Source organism: Trichosurus vulpecula, chromosome 9 (genome assembly GCF_011100635.1).
Source record: "Trichosurus vulpecula isolate mTriVul1 chromosome 9, mTriVul1.pri, whole genome shotgun sequence".
Classification (NCBI taxonomy): domain Eukaryota; kingdom Metazoa; phylum Chordata; class Mammalia; order Diprotodontia; family Phalangeridae; genus Trichosurus; species Trichosurus vulpecula.
Genome location: NC_050581.1, coordinates 61535488 through 61551208, shown reverse-complemented (window position 1 = coordinate 61551208; position 15721 = coordinate 61535488). Strand labels below are relative to the sequence as shown.

Here is a 15721-nt window from a genome sequence, read left to right as displayed (position 1 = left end):
ATCACTATATTGCACACGGACACTAGTAGCCAAGGTGGTCCTCGAATTCAGCGTGTGAATATGGAATACAGAGACTCAGAATCCAACCCCATCCAAGGTAGAGGAGAACATATCCAAAACAGCTAAGCTGGAATGAACACTCTTGGTTCCTAATCCGTGTAGCTCTGTGTATGTGTTACGTGTGTATGTGGGGAGGGGGTTGGAGGGGAGGAGAAGGAAGAAAGTAGGAACCACTCTTTTGACCTTCCGGTCCAAGGAGAAGTCCCTCCCTTTGTCTTCTGTTTCTTTTGAAGGGGGAAAAAAACCACACTCCTACCTACAAGGAGCCCCCAGTCTACTGAGGGGGACAGGGAAGGGGACATGGCCCATTTTTGAATAGCCCCAGTCTGAAGGGGGATGTCAGGACAAGAAGTTGCTTCAAGGAGAGAACTCCTTGGTGACTTGGTCCCATTGTTAATCAAAGAACAACTTTTGGCCCCTTCTGTGGGGTCAGCCCTTAAGGCTCAGAGTCAGGAACTATGGCTTCTGTAGCTCCTGAGACCAGCACTTAAGGAGATCTGCCCTGTAGATACCCCATACCACCTCTTAGGATAATCCTACCAATGCCAATTCAGACAAGTGGGTCCTTCAAAGAACACACAGTTCCAATCAGAATCACCCTCCTACTCTGTCCCATTTCCAGCTCTATCCCCATCCACTTTTCTACCCCTCAACCCATGTAGGGAAGCAAGCATCCTTTAGAATATTCCAGGTGGGGAGAGGCTGTACCCCACACCAATGGGGAAAGGTGGGGAAGAGATAACCTCAGAGTAGTTCAGGTCCTAGGAGAAGAAGTTCAGCCCCAAAGACAGACTCTCCCAACTATGTGGCTTATGGGCCTAGGTGCAGGGAGATGGAATTCTAGAGACTCCATTTGCCTTTGACCCTATTCCAAACTTTTCCCAGAAAGAGCATTAGATTGCAAATCTGGAGATTATAAGTTCTGCTTTTACCTGATTTACTGCCACCTTGGAAAAGTCTACCACCTCAGTTTCCTCCTCTGTTAAATGAGGGTAGAACTCTAAGGTAGATGCCCTGTAGCCCTAAGGTTTTATGTCCAAAGCTGCCCTTGTGCCTACAGGGGAGATGGAGAGATCAGCCCTCGCTAGTTCTAATTCTTCTGTCTACAGCTACACCCCCCCAAACTCAAGACCCTGGGGTTGAGTGAGGAAGAAAGTGAGGAAAACTGTGATGGGATCAGGGAGCTTGTGGAGGAGGTAGCAGAGGGAGAGCTTGGATGACTGAGGCCCAAGGAATGGGGGAGGAAGCTGGATAGGCATGTCAAGGACTCTAAAGCATGGTAGAGGAACAGAGGGTTAGGGGGCTCAGGGTTCAAGCTGGATTTCTGATCCATCCCCTGGGCTGCCTGAGGAAATGAACTGAGGCCTCCATGGGCCTCCCCAGCCACTGGCTGTCATCACATCTCAGCAACAGCCCATCCATCTCACCTGACTCTCAGCACCACCTGCCACCCCCTCCTCGGGGGTCCATGCTGTGGGAAAAAGGGTCTGGGGCAACGACTTGGAGAACCCCCTAGTGTAAGGGGTTCCTAGACACAATCTCTGAGAAAAACCCTGGACTAGGGAAAGCTGGCCACAACCCAAGAAGCAAACCCTCCCTGATCAGAAGGGAGTGACAGTCTCAAAGAAGTCCTCAATCATAAGAACAAAAGATCCTTGCCCTCAGATACAAAGAAATGCAAACACAAAAACCAACAGACCCAGGTTCACACACTCCCCTGTAGCACACACAATTACCTGCCAATTCCTTCCTCTGAAATCTCCCCCATCATCTATCCTCAGAAATACATACACTTACACCCACAGTCATATCTACACTCAGACCAACGCAGCCACAAATATATTTACATAGCTCCCATTCAGCCCAGAATCACAGGATATTTTTGGTAAATCAGCTGGAGCCCAGAAGGAGGAAGTGGAGAAGAGCAAAGCAGACCTGTGCCCCCCTAGCAGGGGGTAAGAACCTCTCTAGCTCCCTCTTCATCTCTCTCTCTGTCTCTTTCTCTCTCTCCCCCCCCTTACTGAAAGCTCTCTCCTGTGTCCCTGCTCTCTGTCTCTCTCCCTCCTTCCGTCTCCCTTCTACAAGTCTCTCAATTCATAGGCTCATAAGATTAAGAAATGGAATTCCTGAGATCATTTAATTCAACCCCTTCCTTTTACATATGAGGAAACCAAGACTTAGAAAAGTTAAGTGACTTAGTCAAGGTCACACAGAGCCAGTACAAAGTCAGAATTGAACCCCAGGTCACAATATGTATATTAGAGTTCATTTACTCCAAACCCTTCATTTTACAGATGAAAAGCTAAGGTTCTCTTTGCATTTCCCTCTGGGAAATGACTCCAAACTTCATGCTTTTTCTGGTATGCCATTATGCTTGTCTCTCTCCTCTTTCTGCTCTAGCCTATCACCCACAGTCAACTCTCTCCAACCAGCCCTTTGCCCCTCCTTTGTCCCTGGCTCTCTGTTTTCAGAGCTCTCTCCCCCACTCCTCCTTGCACCTGCTTTGGTACAGAAAGCATCCCTGAGGATGCCCCTGGCAGCAGGGCCAGAAGCCAGAGAAAAGAAAGCCCATTACCTCGGGGACAGTGACTCACGTCATCAGTGCTGAGCACCGTCAAGCAGCCAGGAGGGGAAGCAAAGAGGGCAGAGTAAGGGCACACTGAGACTGAGGTCCCTGGGGAGGGCAGGAGGCAAGAGCTGAGTGAAGGAAAAGCTCCAGGAAACTGAGCACAGTCATCTTCGTCTCCTTCTGCCTGCTTCACCCAGGCTGCTGCTCCTCCCAGGATCCCCACCCCCACCCCCAAGAAAGTCTTCCCAGCCTGACATCCCCTCTCTGGGTTGTGTCTCTAGGACAGGCGGCCAAAGTTCTGTTCAGCTGCACCTGGGTCCGTAACCATTCCTAAGTCTTTCTTTCCCAGGTATGGCCCCTCTCCCTTCTCCCACTCAGTTAGAGACTCCTCCTGAGAGACAGCAGAGTCTAGAGCCCCAGGGAAAAGAGCCCTAGATTTCAAGAGCGACAGCCTGAATAGGAACCGTGGCTCTGCCAATTACACTTCAAGCATCACCTCTAAAGTAAGGGGGACTGGACTACATGATCTCCAAGGTTTCTTCCCTTCCTAAATCCTAGCATCAAAGCACACAATCTTGGAAAGCTCCAAAGAATTTGACCTGGAAAGAACCTTAGGAGACCATTTTGTTTTTCCCACTAATATCGGACTTCATAATAACTAATATTTACATAATACTTTAAGGTTTGCAAAGTACTTGGCATGTGTTATCTCTTCTGAGTCTCACAACGACCCTATGAGGTAAGTGCTACAGCTCCATTTAGTCAAAGAGGAAACTGAGTCGGGGCAAGTTCAGCAACAGTGTCACTGAAGGATTCAAATCCAGGGTTCTGTATACTATGTCACCTAGCTAGCTGCCTCAGCTATGCTTTATCTTAACCATAAATTCCCTCCATTCTTAACCCGGGATTTGTGAACATGTTTTTGTTTTTTAAACATTTTGATAAGTATTTCAATGTAACTGGTTCTCTTTGAAAACCTACGTATTTTACTTTATACATTTAAAAAAATTATTCTGAGAGGGGGTCTCTAGGCTTCCTCAGACTGCTAGAGGGGTCCATGACACACAACAGGTTCAGAACCCCTGCTCTAATGCATTCTAATCATGTGCTTATCAGCCTGTGATAAAATAGAAATAGTAACTCAGTCAGTAAACACTTACTAAGGACCTACTATGTGCCACGCACTGTGCTAAGCACTGCGGATACAAAACGAGACAAAAGACAGTCCCTGTCCTCAAGGAGCTCACAGAATAATGGAGGCAACGAGCAAATATATACAAACATGCTATATATAGGATATATAGGAAATAAGAGAGGGTTGGGAAAAATTTCCTATTGGACATGGGATTTTAGGTGGGACTTGAAGGAAGCCAGGAAAGCTAGGAGGCAGAGTTGAGGAGGGCAAGCATTCCAGGCATAGGGGACAGCCAGAGAAAATGCCCAGATACAGAGATAGAGTATCTTGTCCGTGACACGGCAAGGAAACCAGTGTCACTAGATCAAAGAACATGTGGAAGGGAGTAAGGTGTAACAAGACTGGAAAGGTGGAGGTGGGGGGAGGAACTAGGTTCTGAAGGGCTTTGAACACTGGAGGCTTTTGTATTTGATCCTCGAAGTGCTAAGAAGCCACTGGAGTTTACTGAATGGGGAGGGAGGTGGGGGTTGAGGTGGCTAAGTCAGACCTGAGCTTTAGGAAAAACACTTTAGCAGTTGAATGCAGGTTGGATTAAGGCAGGCAGACCCACCAGCGGCTATTACAACAGTCCAGGTGTAAGGTGATGAGGGGCTGCACCAGAGCGGCAGCCGTGTCAGAGGAGGGAAGGGGGTGTTTTAGAGAGATGTTGCAAAGGTGATATTTATAGGCCTTGGCAACGGATTGGATATGGGAAGGGAAGTGAGAGATATTGAGGAATCAAGGATGACACCTAGGTTGGGAGCCTGGGGGTCTACAAAGATGGCGGTGCCCTCTGAGCCACAGCTCTGGAGTCAGAGGACCTGGGTTCAAATACCACCTCTATCACTCACCACCTGAGTAACCTTGGGCAAGTTGCTTAGCTTACCTGGGCCTCAATTTCCTCATCTGCCAAATGGAGGGGGGGGTAGGTGCCCTAGATGGTCTCTGAAGTCCCAGTTCAAATCTATGATGGTGCGACTGTGGCACAGAGAATTCCCTACCTCCTCAGATAGATGGTCATACCTTGACTTTTCTGCTGTCCTACTTTGGGATAGTTCTAATTGTTAGGAAAGGTTTTCCTTATTTTGAGCCCAAATTTGCATCCTGGGAACATCTGCCTACAAGTCCCTAGTTCTGCTCTCCAGGACCAAAGAGAGCAGGTCTCTTCTCTCTTCCTTCCTTCTCATCCTTGAAACTTCCTTCAGCACCTGGGGCCTCCTCCCCCAACAGAGGTGGGAAACCTGCAACCTCGAGGCCACATGTGGCCTCCTAAGTCCTTGAGTTCAGCCTCTTGACTGAATCCAAGTTTGGGCTGCACTTGAGGACCTAGAGAGCCACATATGGCCTCAAGGCCGCAGGTTCTCCACCCCTGCCCTAGAACATCCTTCTGCCAAGCTGGCTCCCTTCGCCCACTGGTGAATTCCTCCCAGGGTTTCCATCTTGGTGAGGGGCCCAGAATGGCAAACCTTCATCCCCCTCCTGGCTCTGTGTCTGACTTTCTGGACTCTGCTAATCAGCCTCAGCTGCCATCTTACCCTGGAACTTCCCTAGGAACGGACTCAGGCTGGCCATGCTTCATTCTAATTACTCTCTGGACTTTGCCACTATGACCCACTCCCGCCTCTTCAGTTCCTGTGATGGATTGTCTTCACCCATTTGAATGTAAACTCCTGTGAGGGCAGGAACCTTCTTCTTGCTTGTACTTACATTCCCACCCCTTAGCACTATGACTGGCACACAGTAAGCACTTAATGAACGCTTCTTGCCTTGCCTATCTCACATGACAAGGTATTTAAGGGCCTTCAGGTATTTGAAGCCCTCCCCAAATCTCCACTTCTCTTTCTAGGGAGATAGCTTTTCCTTTCCGTTGTCCCACAAGGGACTCTGTCTCTGCCAGAGGGGCAATTAGTGGGGTGTAAGGAGCCATGGCCAGATCAAGCTTCAATCATCAAACCTCCCTTGTCAGTGTGATCCCAGGAACAAGTTTATTGAGCAGAAAATGAAGCCAATGCTGCTCAGCCTGAAAAATCTAATTAACACTCATGTTCCCTCCACAGCAGCCACTGTAGCAGGAACCTCCCATGGACCAAGAGATCCTCCAAACACCTCTTCCGTAGGCCCAAACTTCTATCTTCTCATCTCCAAGTAGAGATTATAGATTATATATTATATAAGCCAAGTAGAGAATGATATGAGACAGTTTGGTATTGTGAAAAGAAAACTGGATTAAAATGAAGTCAGAAGGCTTAGACTTTATTTAGGGTCCCAGGTTTGGTACTAAACCCCCTAGAAAGTCACTTTTAAGGGGTAGTTAGGTGGCACAGTGAGTAGAGCACCAGCCCTGGAGTCAGGAGGACCTGAGTTCAAATCAGACACTTGACATTTACTAGCTGTGTGACCTTAGGCAAGCCACTTAATCCTGATTGCCTCGCCTCACCCCTCCAAAAAAAAAAGTCACTTTTACATTCTAGGCGTCAGTTTCCTCACCTGTAAAACAGAAGGAGGAGATGTTAAACTAACTTCCTATATGACATGAAGCAGGGCTTCCACTGCCTGAGCCCTCAGACTTTGATACACCTTTATCTTTGACAACCTCCCCCCTCTCCCACAAGGGTTTCGAACTCATATCCCCAGGTAAATGGTATGTGGTATAATAGAGCATCATGTTCAGACTCAGCTGCTGAAGGTCATGAAAGGAACAGAAACAGGAAAAAAAAGAGTCTAGCTGAGAAGATAATTTTCCCTGGGAGACTCCATGGGCCAGGAGGCCTCTGTATTTTCCCTGAAGCCAGCACATTCCTGGCCTAGGGCCTTCCCTTCCTGGCCCCTCCTCCTGCTCTAGGACCTTTCCCAGCGCTCCCCTGACCCCTAAGGACATCTAATCTTAGAGGCTGAGCTTGCCCATGGCTTATCCATAACCTGATGAGAAGCAGAGATTGCTACACTCCTCTAAGATGAATTCTCAGTCTCCTCTCTGCCAGGAGTTAGGAGATGGAATATCTTGTGTGAGGAAGAGCAAAGAGGCTGGTGTCATGAGATCACAGAGACTATGGGGTGGTCTGAGGTGTAAGAAGACTGGAAAGGTAGGAAGGGAGAGCTAAGCTATGAAGAGCTTTGAACACCAAACAGAGAATTTTGCATTTGATGCTGGAAGCGATAAGGAATCAATGGAATGTATTGAGTAGGGGGGGGTAACACGGTCTGGCCTGTGCTTTAGGGAAATCGCTTTGTGACTGAACGGAGGATGGATGAGAGTGAGAAGAGATTGGAGGCAAGCAGGCTCACCAGCAGGATACTGCAGTAGTCCAAGCATGAGGTGAGGAGGGCCTGCACAAGGTTGGCGGCCGTGTCAGAGGAGAGAAGGGGGCACATTAGAGAGATGCTGCAAAGGTGAAATCCACAGGCGTTGCATATGGCAGGGGTGGTGAGTCGAAGGCGACACTTCAGATTCGAGCCTGGGGGACTAGGAGGATAGTGGTGCCCTCTAGAGTAACAGGGAAATTAGGAGGGAGAAATGGTTTAGAGGGAAAGATAATGAGTTTCTCTGTGAGAAAGAAAACTAGGCATCAAGGACAAGGGAAGCCAGGCAGTGGGGGAAGTGGGCACTAGAGGGAAACTAGTTGGAAAAAGGTAAAAAGACACCCAGCAGTAAGGAGAAAACATGTCAGCTGTCCTGATCCTCACTACCAGGCAGGCCTTTTGATAATCTAGTCTCACTCCTTCCTGCTGGAGCAGTTTCCTTTTCCCTTTCTTTCCTCAGTAGCAGCTGGAGGAGTGAAAGAGATGGAGGGGCTAAGGGTGGGGGGCTTTGTGAATTAGCAATTAGAATAGAATCAAGGAGGACACAAAAGAGAGAAATTGGGAACAGGTGTTAGGAGAACAGGAGGTATTGGGGAGGGGAGGCATGGATGCAGACCAGAGCCATGAGGGGAGAGAGATTTGGGGGAGCTGGGGAGAGAGGAGGCAGCTTCAAGGACACCAGAATCAAATGGCATTTATTCATTTGTTTGTTTATCTATTTGCTGTGATGACAGGTGAAGCCAGTGTCACCATGGCAACGAGCCACCAACTCCTTCCCAAAATTAAGAATATAGATTCTGTGAAAGAGCTTGAAGGCCATGCCTCCTCCACATATCCAGGTCCCTAAGGGCACAGAGCCTGTTTTCTAATTTTTTTGATGTACTCGAAGAGTGCCTAGGATGGAGCTGGACACATATTTAGTCAATGATTCCTGAATGGACAATGTCAAACAAGGAGTCTGGAATATGCAAAATGTTGGATGGGCCATAAAGTAGTTTTCTTGAAATGATTCTGTCTCCCACTCGATACCTGAAAGCACAGGATTGGGGGAACTGGGGCAAAGTCCTTCTCGCTGTCTGACCTCAGTCACTCCAGCTATAGTGTCCTGCCTCCCAGCTCAGGCTCAGGATCTCCAAGCCAAAGCCATGCTGTCCCAACATAGATCTATGGAAAACCAGAACCAGGGATGTACTAGAAAAAAGAGGCATAATGTGTTCTTCATGGTTGATTACATGTAAATGTTATAAGTGTGTGTTTCTGTCGGTGTGGCATGTCAGTGTGTATCAGTTTATGACGGGTATGGGGCTCTGGGGAGCTGAGAGTCACTCACCTTGCTGGCTGTGTCTCTGGGCATACGCCACGACCCCTGCAGCAAGAACCACGAAGCAGGCCCACAGAACAGGAGTGGCCATCTGGCAGGAGACAGGGAATAGTGGGGGGGAGGGAGGGGAGACCAGGAAAGGGGGATCATCAATCCCAGAGAACTCATGAGAAGACCCCCCCCAGCCCAGTCCCCCCATTAACTGCCCACACCCACAATCCAACTATTCCCAACAATACTCCCCTCACTGATTCCAAACCACCCACCCCCCAATCATGATTCCCAATAACTCCAACCCTGACCCTCACTCCCCATCATCCTCAACACTTACCCCATCAATACCAATAACTCTTTAGGTCAAATACAAGGAAACAGACAACATGCATTTTCAGGCCAGCCTACTGCTATTAGATGATAACCAATTCTGAGGCTTTTGGAAGGTGAGCCTTAAGTCTTTCCACATACCAACAAGAACCGTGCTCACCCACACTCAACAGAACATGCAAGAGCGGACTAGGATGGAGGGCGACTAGTCTCTGTTTGTGGAACTGTGGCCACAACCCTGTTGTGTCACTTGGTCCCAGCTGACCTAAAGAAATCCATTTTCCAGCTGTCCCTTCTTGGTTTGGCTGATGCCCTGGATGCTTGTCTTTTCTTTTTTGACTACATGGTACTTACATCCCCTCCCTAGAATAGGATTCTAGCTTCTTTTCTCTGCATCAAACTCCATGACCCATGACATCCACCAACCTCACTTGAAGAGCTGTCTTGGCCTCTCCTACCCAGCCTGGCAAATGGCCACAACCTGGCATTCACACACAGATATACACAGATACACACAGACAAACACAGCTCCAGTGACACACACACACACACACACACACACACACACACAGAGCTCTTTGGTAGGATGACCTCTGGGGTGTGGAGTTGCTTTCTCTCCCTTCCAGCTTAGTGCCGCCCCCCCTCAACAAAACAGTTCCTGTCTTCCCCCCCACACCCCCACTCCGCCTGGCCGGAGCGTGCCGTGTCCTACGAGGGAAACTTTTACAAGCTGCAGCTGAAGAGATCCATGTGCTAGCCTTGGCCCTAGCCCCGAACAGATAACTACACCCCCCCAAAGCCAGTTTTTCCCCTCCTCAAGGCTTCCACGGTCCCTTTATACCCTCTGCATCAGCCCTTCAATGCCACCAGAGAGTCCTCTCTGGCCCCAAACTCTTCTTAGGGCTCTCCAAAAACACAAATCCCCTTCCCAAACTTCCAAGATTCCTAAATCCCTCCATGAATACAACCTTACTCAGTTCCTCAAACTTCCTCTAGCTCTCCCCAGCCTCAGTTTTACCCCATCTTGGTCTTTATAGGTACAGTCCTATTTCCCCCCAAGGTTTGCCTTTCCACACTCCAGCTCCCTCACTTGCTACCCTCCCTGGGCTCCAGCTTCTTACCCCAGCTCCAAATGAAATCTCCTTACTTTCTTTTCATAGAGGTACAAAGACCTGGCATGGGCTAGGCTGGAGATGGCAGGCGGGATGATCGGGCTGGGCCCAGGGATGGAAAAATAGCCCCACCCCCATCACTGACCAGATCCATCCCTTGTCTGATCCCCATCCAGCCAGGCTCCTTCCCAACCCTGCTATCTCATCAGGAAGACAGAGCTTAGGGGAAAACGGGGGTGGGGGGGTGGGGTGTGTTGGCCAAAATGACCAACACCCCCCATCATCAGACTGGGCGCCTCCCCCCAGCCATGATATCACTTGGAGATGGCCGTGTTTGTTTAGACGAATCTGTTGCTATTCTTAGCTGCAACGGCCTGGCTGTCTCCAAAAATCGAAGATGCTGGAGAAAGGGTGTCCTCTGAACTGGAGGGTGGGGGATCCCAAAGCAGTTCATTCCAATGCTAGGATTCAGTTCCAGGTCCAGACCTCAGGCCCAAGCTTCTGTCTAGCTAATAGTGCCAAGGGCAGCAACCAAACCTCCCTCACCAAAAAAAAAAACAAAACAAAAAAAAAAAAACAACCCTCAGTCCTAGGTGCTTGGGCAGGGGGGGAGGGGGAGTGAAAAGTAAAGGCCCAGGGGCCAGGAGAATTCTATGCCTGCTTCTGCTTCCTCTTCAATCTAACTATACTTTCCCATCTCTCTTCCTGCTCCCTTATAGCAACCAATTCACACATACACACCCCTATCTATGAAGCTCATCTGTAAGCAGAGGGGAAGAAGGAAACATGTAAGTCTTCTAGAAAAGTATCCTGCTGAATGTGAAGAAGGCATGGCCCCATGCTCAGGGACCCCTGAGAGTGAGGTGCTGAATGTACAGGACATTGATACACAAAAGGAGGGAACTAGAGTTATCAGGAATTGGAGAATGGAGGAGTGCAGAGGGGATGGGGGGAGTGTGGGCAAGGGGGTGTCTCAGGGTAGGAAGAGACAGTCTGAAGAAGTAGTGAGCCAGCTGACAACACAGAAGGAAACAGACTCTGGCTCTTCTATTCCTCCCTAACCTCTTCATAAGTTCCATCCCCTCAGCCTTAGTTACCCCTCCACCACCCTCTTCCTAATCACTCATTCTAACCCGTCAAGACAAATACCTTTAATCTCTTTTAAACACCCTGTCAGCCTGATCATAGCATCCCCTAAGGGGGAATTTGGGGAGGAGGGAAATAGGGTAAGATGACACCAGACAGGCCATGGTCTCAATGTGATGGGGTGTCTCTATCTCAGCCTCTTAACTTGCTTATCTTTCCCTCTATCTCTAGGTCGCTCCTCTCTCTTTTCTCTTTCTTTCCTCTCTTCTCTTCTCTCTTCTCCCTCTCCTTTCTATTCTTTTTACTCTCCCCCTCCCCTTCCTTCTCTCTCTGCCATCTCTTTCTCTGTTTCTCTCCTTCCTTTCTCTCTTCTTTCTGTCTCTCTCCCTCCCCTTCCCCTTCTCTTCTCTTCTCTTTTCTCTCTGTCTCTCCTCTCCCTCTGTCTCTGTCTGTCTCTGTCTCTGTCTGTCTGTCTCTCTCTCTCTCTTTCTCTCTCTCTCTCTGTGTCTCTCTCTTTTTCTCCCACTGTCAGTCTCTCCTCCCCCCACCCCCACCTCAATCACAGAAGTGGAAGTAAAAACTAGAGTCAGAGCTGGAAGGAGCTTTAGAAATGGGCTAAGGCCTAGACACCCTAGAGATAGTCTTCTTCAACCTCAGGACTAGAAGAAGGTAAATTACTTTCCCAAGATCATATAGTTAGCTGCTGATAATTGGAACTAGAACCCCGGAGACATTCTAACTCTCAGTTTTGTGACCTCTCCAGGTCACTGTGCTCCCTATGCATTTGTCTCCTAGTTCCTCTCTGTGCTTCTCCCCATCTTTCCCCTCCTGGCCATTTTCCAGGCTCAAGTTCTGTCCTTGAAGGATCCTCCGGACAAATTTCATTTAGAGGCTCCTCAGCGCTCTCCTTTCTCCACTCGGTCCCGATTCAATCCATTACCCCAACTCCCAAGGGAGGCAACACAGGATCAGATGCTCCTCTGGTCTTAGCTATTCCTCTGGCCTCAGCTACTCCAACATAAGCTGTTTGCTAGGCCTTGCCATTTCTCTCCAATACCTTCGACTGCTCCTCCTGATTCTGCTATTCCTTGGCCCTCAGCTACTCTTCTGTTCTAAGTGTTCCCCTTGGGAATCTCCATTTACTTTCAGTCATCAATCTATGTCTCCACCGTCATCTCCTTATTTCAGTCTCGGTCTCAGTCTCAGTAAAGGTGCACATATTATTTAAAAGATATAGTCCCTGAATGGATTATTCCATTTTTTATTATCCATACCACTACACTTCCCCATGAATCTGGCTAACTGGGAGCTTCTCTAGCTGAGTTCCTGTGGCCAGGGCCATCTGGTGATGCTTCCACCCCTTCGGTCCCTCCCCCACCATAGTTGGATGGGGGTGGGGGGGCACAGATCACCTCCCCCTCCCAACCATCTCCAAAGCCCAGAGCCATCTCCCAAGTCTAGGGCACTCAGCCAAGCAAAGCCATCTGTTCCAGGAATGATAGGGCTGAGGTGGGGTCTGCATGCTAATGGCACTGAATGGGGAGCTGGAGGAGAAGGAGAAGGGGGAGGGTCCTTGTTGACCGAGTTTGGTGCAAGGAGGCAGGAATAGCAACTTAGCTCTGGCACCAAAATATGTCAGAAAATACCAATCACCTGTCCCTCTTTCTAGGAATATCAGCCACCAGGTCATGACAGCATTCCCCTGCCTCCAACTTTATTCACTAGCATGCCTATACCTCTCCAAATTCTGGGACACCTTTCCTTCCTCCGTCTCAGAGAGTCTCCATTCTAAAGGAAAAGGCCCTTACCTTTGAGGAGATCCCAGACTGGAGGCAACTCAGAAAAGGTCATACTCATGAAAACAAGCCCAAATTACTCTGGTCTCAGCTTAGGCCTTCAGAAAGCGAGGTAGATAGAGTGCTGGGCTGAGTTCAGATCCAGCCTCAGACACTGAATAGCTGTGTGTTCCTGGGTAAGTCACTTCATTTCTCTGCCTGCCTCCTCAACTGTAAAATCGGGATCCTAATATCACCTACCTCCTAGGGCTGTTGTGGGGATCAAATGAGATAATATCTGTAAGGGGCACAGCCCTTTACTAGTACCTGAGACATAGTAGGCTCTTTAGTAAATACTTGTTCCCTCTCCCCCCACCCTTTAGTACTGATGGGACCCAGATCAGTGTAGTGACATAAATGGGCAGGATCAATATGAAAGAACTTTCTAGAACAGGTAAATCCAGGGTCATGAGTTGACTAAGAAGAAGGAAAACTTCAGGGATGGAGTAGGGTTAATCCAAGATAGAGTCCCAGAGGAAGAGGGGAAGAGTTGGCGGGGTGGGGGGCGGGGGAGAGATAGCAATATAGGCATGTGATACTTGGAAAATCTCTACATCCCTGAGTTGCTCACCCATTTCACAGTCCAAGAAGCAGAGCCCAAAGGAAAGAGGGAAGATAGGATTGAAACTCAGAGCCAAAAACCCAACTTTCCTGGGAGGCTACAAGTAAAACCATGCCCCAGCCCAAATGGGTATGCATTGGCAACTGCTTTGAGGGCGAGACATGCTCTGTGATCAAGGGCTCAGGATATGAAGTCTGGAAAGACTATGGTACCTCCCCTCCCCACTCCCAGTGGCCCAGCCCTATTTATTCAAGTTTTCATATGGGCTTGGCTTTTTGCCATGGGAGGAAAGGGTGGTCTCACAGAGTTAGAATGTTCTACCCTTGCCTGTGATATGAAGGCCACCTCCTCATTATTCACAGTGAGGAGAGAGCAGAGAATAATCTGAATAAGCTGATTTCCCATTCTCCCTTAAGGAACATACTCATCAACAGAGAAAGGCCCATAACACAGGAAGAGAAGGACCGAGGATACTGAGATTGGGAGAGGAGGGAGACAGAGATACACAAAGAGATACATATGTTCCATCCTCTTCACTCCCACCTCCCCCCAACCCTGCACAGTCCAACCAGGTTCTGCCCATGCAGAGGTATCGAGACCCCAACAAGGTCAAAGGGACTGATGAGGTGGTCTCTGGGAGGGGAACTTAGTCTTGGGCCCTTCCCCCTTCATCCAACCCCCCCTCCACTGCCATTCCCACTGCCAGAGAGATGATCTGTCCCAGTGCCAGCCACTTGGCATGTTCCCCAGCCTGGCATGCAGCCCAAAAGGGTGAGAGGGGGTGGTAGGGCCTGAGGAGGAGAAGGCTGAGGGGGACAGCGTCACTGTCTGAAATTCTCTGTGGGGGTCACTGGATGGGGAGGGGGGAATGTGGCTACGATGCCCTCAGGGTAGATCTACAGGAACTAAGCTGATCTTCATTGGGAGGGATGGATAGAGGAAGAATGGAAAGAAGCCCTGTCTGGACATGAAAGCCTCCCCTGCCCCTCCCCTGCCCATCTAGCTTCTTCTTCTCTATGTATCTGTCTCTCACTTCATCTCTCTCTCTGTCTCTCTCTTCCCATCCCCCCCATTTCTCCTCTTACTCTCCCTCTCTCCATGTATTTGTCTCTTTCTGACAACCCCATTAAAAACCTCGGGGAGGGGAGAAGTATCCCCCTCCTTCACCCTCCCTCCCTCCATCAGGATCAGTCAGACCATCCATTAGTGTAGCCCTGGCACGCATTCACGCACGCACACACAAGTTAAGGGGGGCTTGGGGGAGGGGTGGTGTTTCCGTCAAAGTCGCCTCCATCACCCTGATGAGTTACTATAACAGCACCCCCCCAGTTTGGAGGTGGGGGTGGGGAACCACAGGTACAGGCTGAGACAGAGACACAGAAACACTGTCTCCCTCCTCTCCCTTCCCCTATCCCAATTCATGTCAGAAGCTACAATTCTCCCCCTCCAAAAACAGAGACCTTCTGCCAAGCCTGGGACTAGGTGGCCAACATGAGATCTCTGTCTACCCCAGTCTCACCACATCTTCCCAGGCACACTGCCCCGCCCAACACACACACACACACACACACACACACACACACACACACACACACACAGAGTCACTGACACTTGCCCCTTCGGTGCAGCAGGTTAGGAAGGTGAGAGGTTCACTGAGACTGACCAAGTGCTTTGAGATCCTGGCTCAGAAGACCTGTAATAAGCTTCCTAGTCATCCCTTCCCAACATAGCTCCATCTAAGAAGCCTAACCATAAGGAGAAGTGATGCTACAGCATAAGGAATAGGGGTCAGACAGGCGCATGAACCGCCAGTCTAGGGAAAATGGAAGGAAGAAGGAGTATAGAGGGAGGTCATTAATTTTTGATGGGTCAGAGGATCACTAGCCCAAAGGGCCAGGTGAGAGAGAGAGACAGACAGAGACAGAAAAAGAAAGACAGACAGAGACATACAGAGACAGAGAGACAGAGACAGACAGAAAGGCAGAGACAACCAGAAATCTCAGAGACTGAGATAGGGATCCTGAAGAGGAAAAGAGACACAGAGTATGACTATTAATAGAAATAAGTAAAGATATTTAAAAAATAGCCAAACAGAAAAAGATGGAGGCTAAGAAGGAGAGAAGCAGACACACAGAGGGCATGAAAAGAGAGATAAAAAAGACAAAGAGATACTGAGTAGATGGGGAATCTGAGAAAGAAAATTAAACAAATTCCAAAAGGAGGTATATGGGGAGAGTCAAAATGGCAGAGAAATAGAGGAGAAAGACCAAATACAAAAAAAGAGATGGAGGTGAAGACAGGGGAAGGAAGGCAAAAAGCAAGTCACTTGCTTCATAGGCTGGGTCGGTCCTCTGGCTCATTCCCCAGCCTCTCAGGGC

The 15721-nt window shown here is 49.0% G+C and overlaps 1 protein-coding gene across 3 annotated transcripts in view; it reads right to left on the bottom strand.

Moving 5' to 3' along the window:
• CNTFR (ciliary neurotrophic factor receptor) overlaps window positions 1-15721 on the bottom strand; it is a 94054-nt gene that overhangs the window by 42400 nt on the left and 35933 nt on the right. For all 3 annotated transcript variants that reach the window (XM_036738062.1, XM_036738061.1, XM_036738060.1), the window contains one exon: window positions 8434-8515. In XM_036738062.1, the coding sequence (XP_036593957.1) occupies window positions 8434-8515 (82 nt within the window). The remainder of the gene's footprint in view (window positions 1-8433; window positions 8516-15721) is intronic.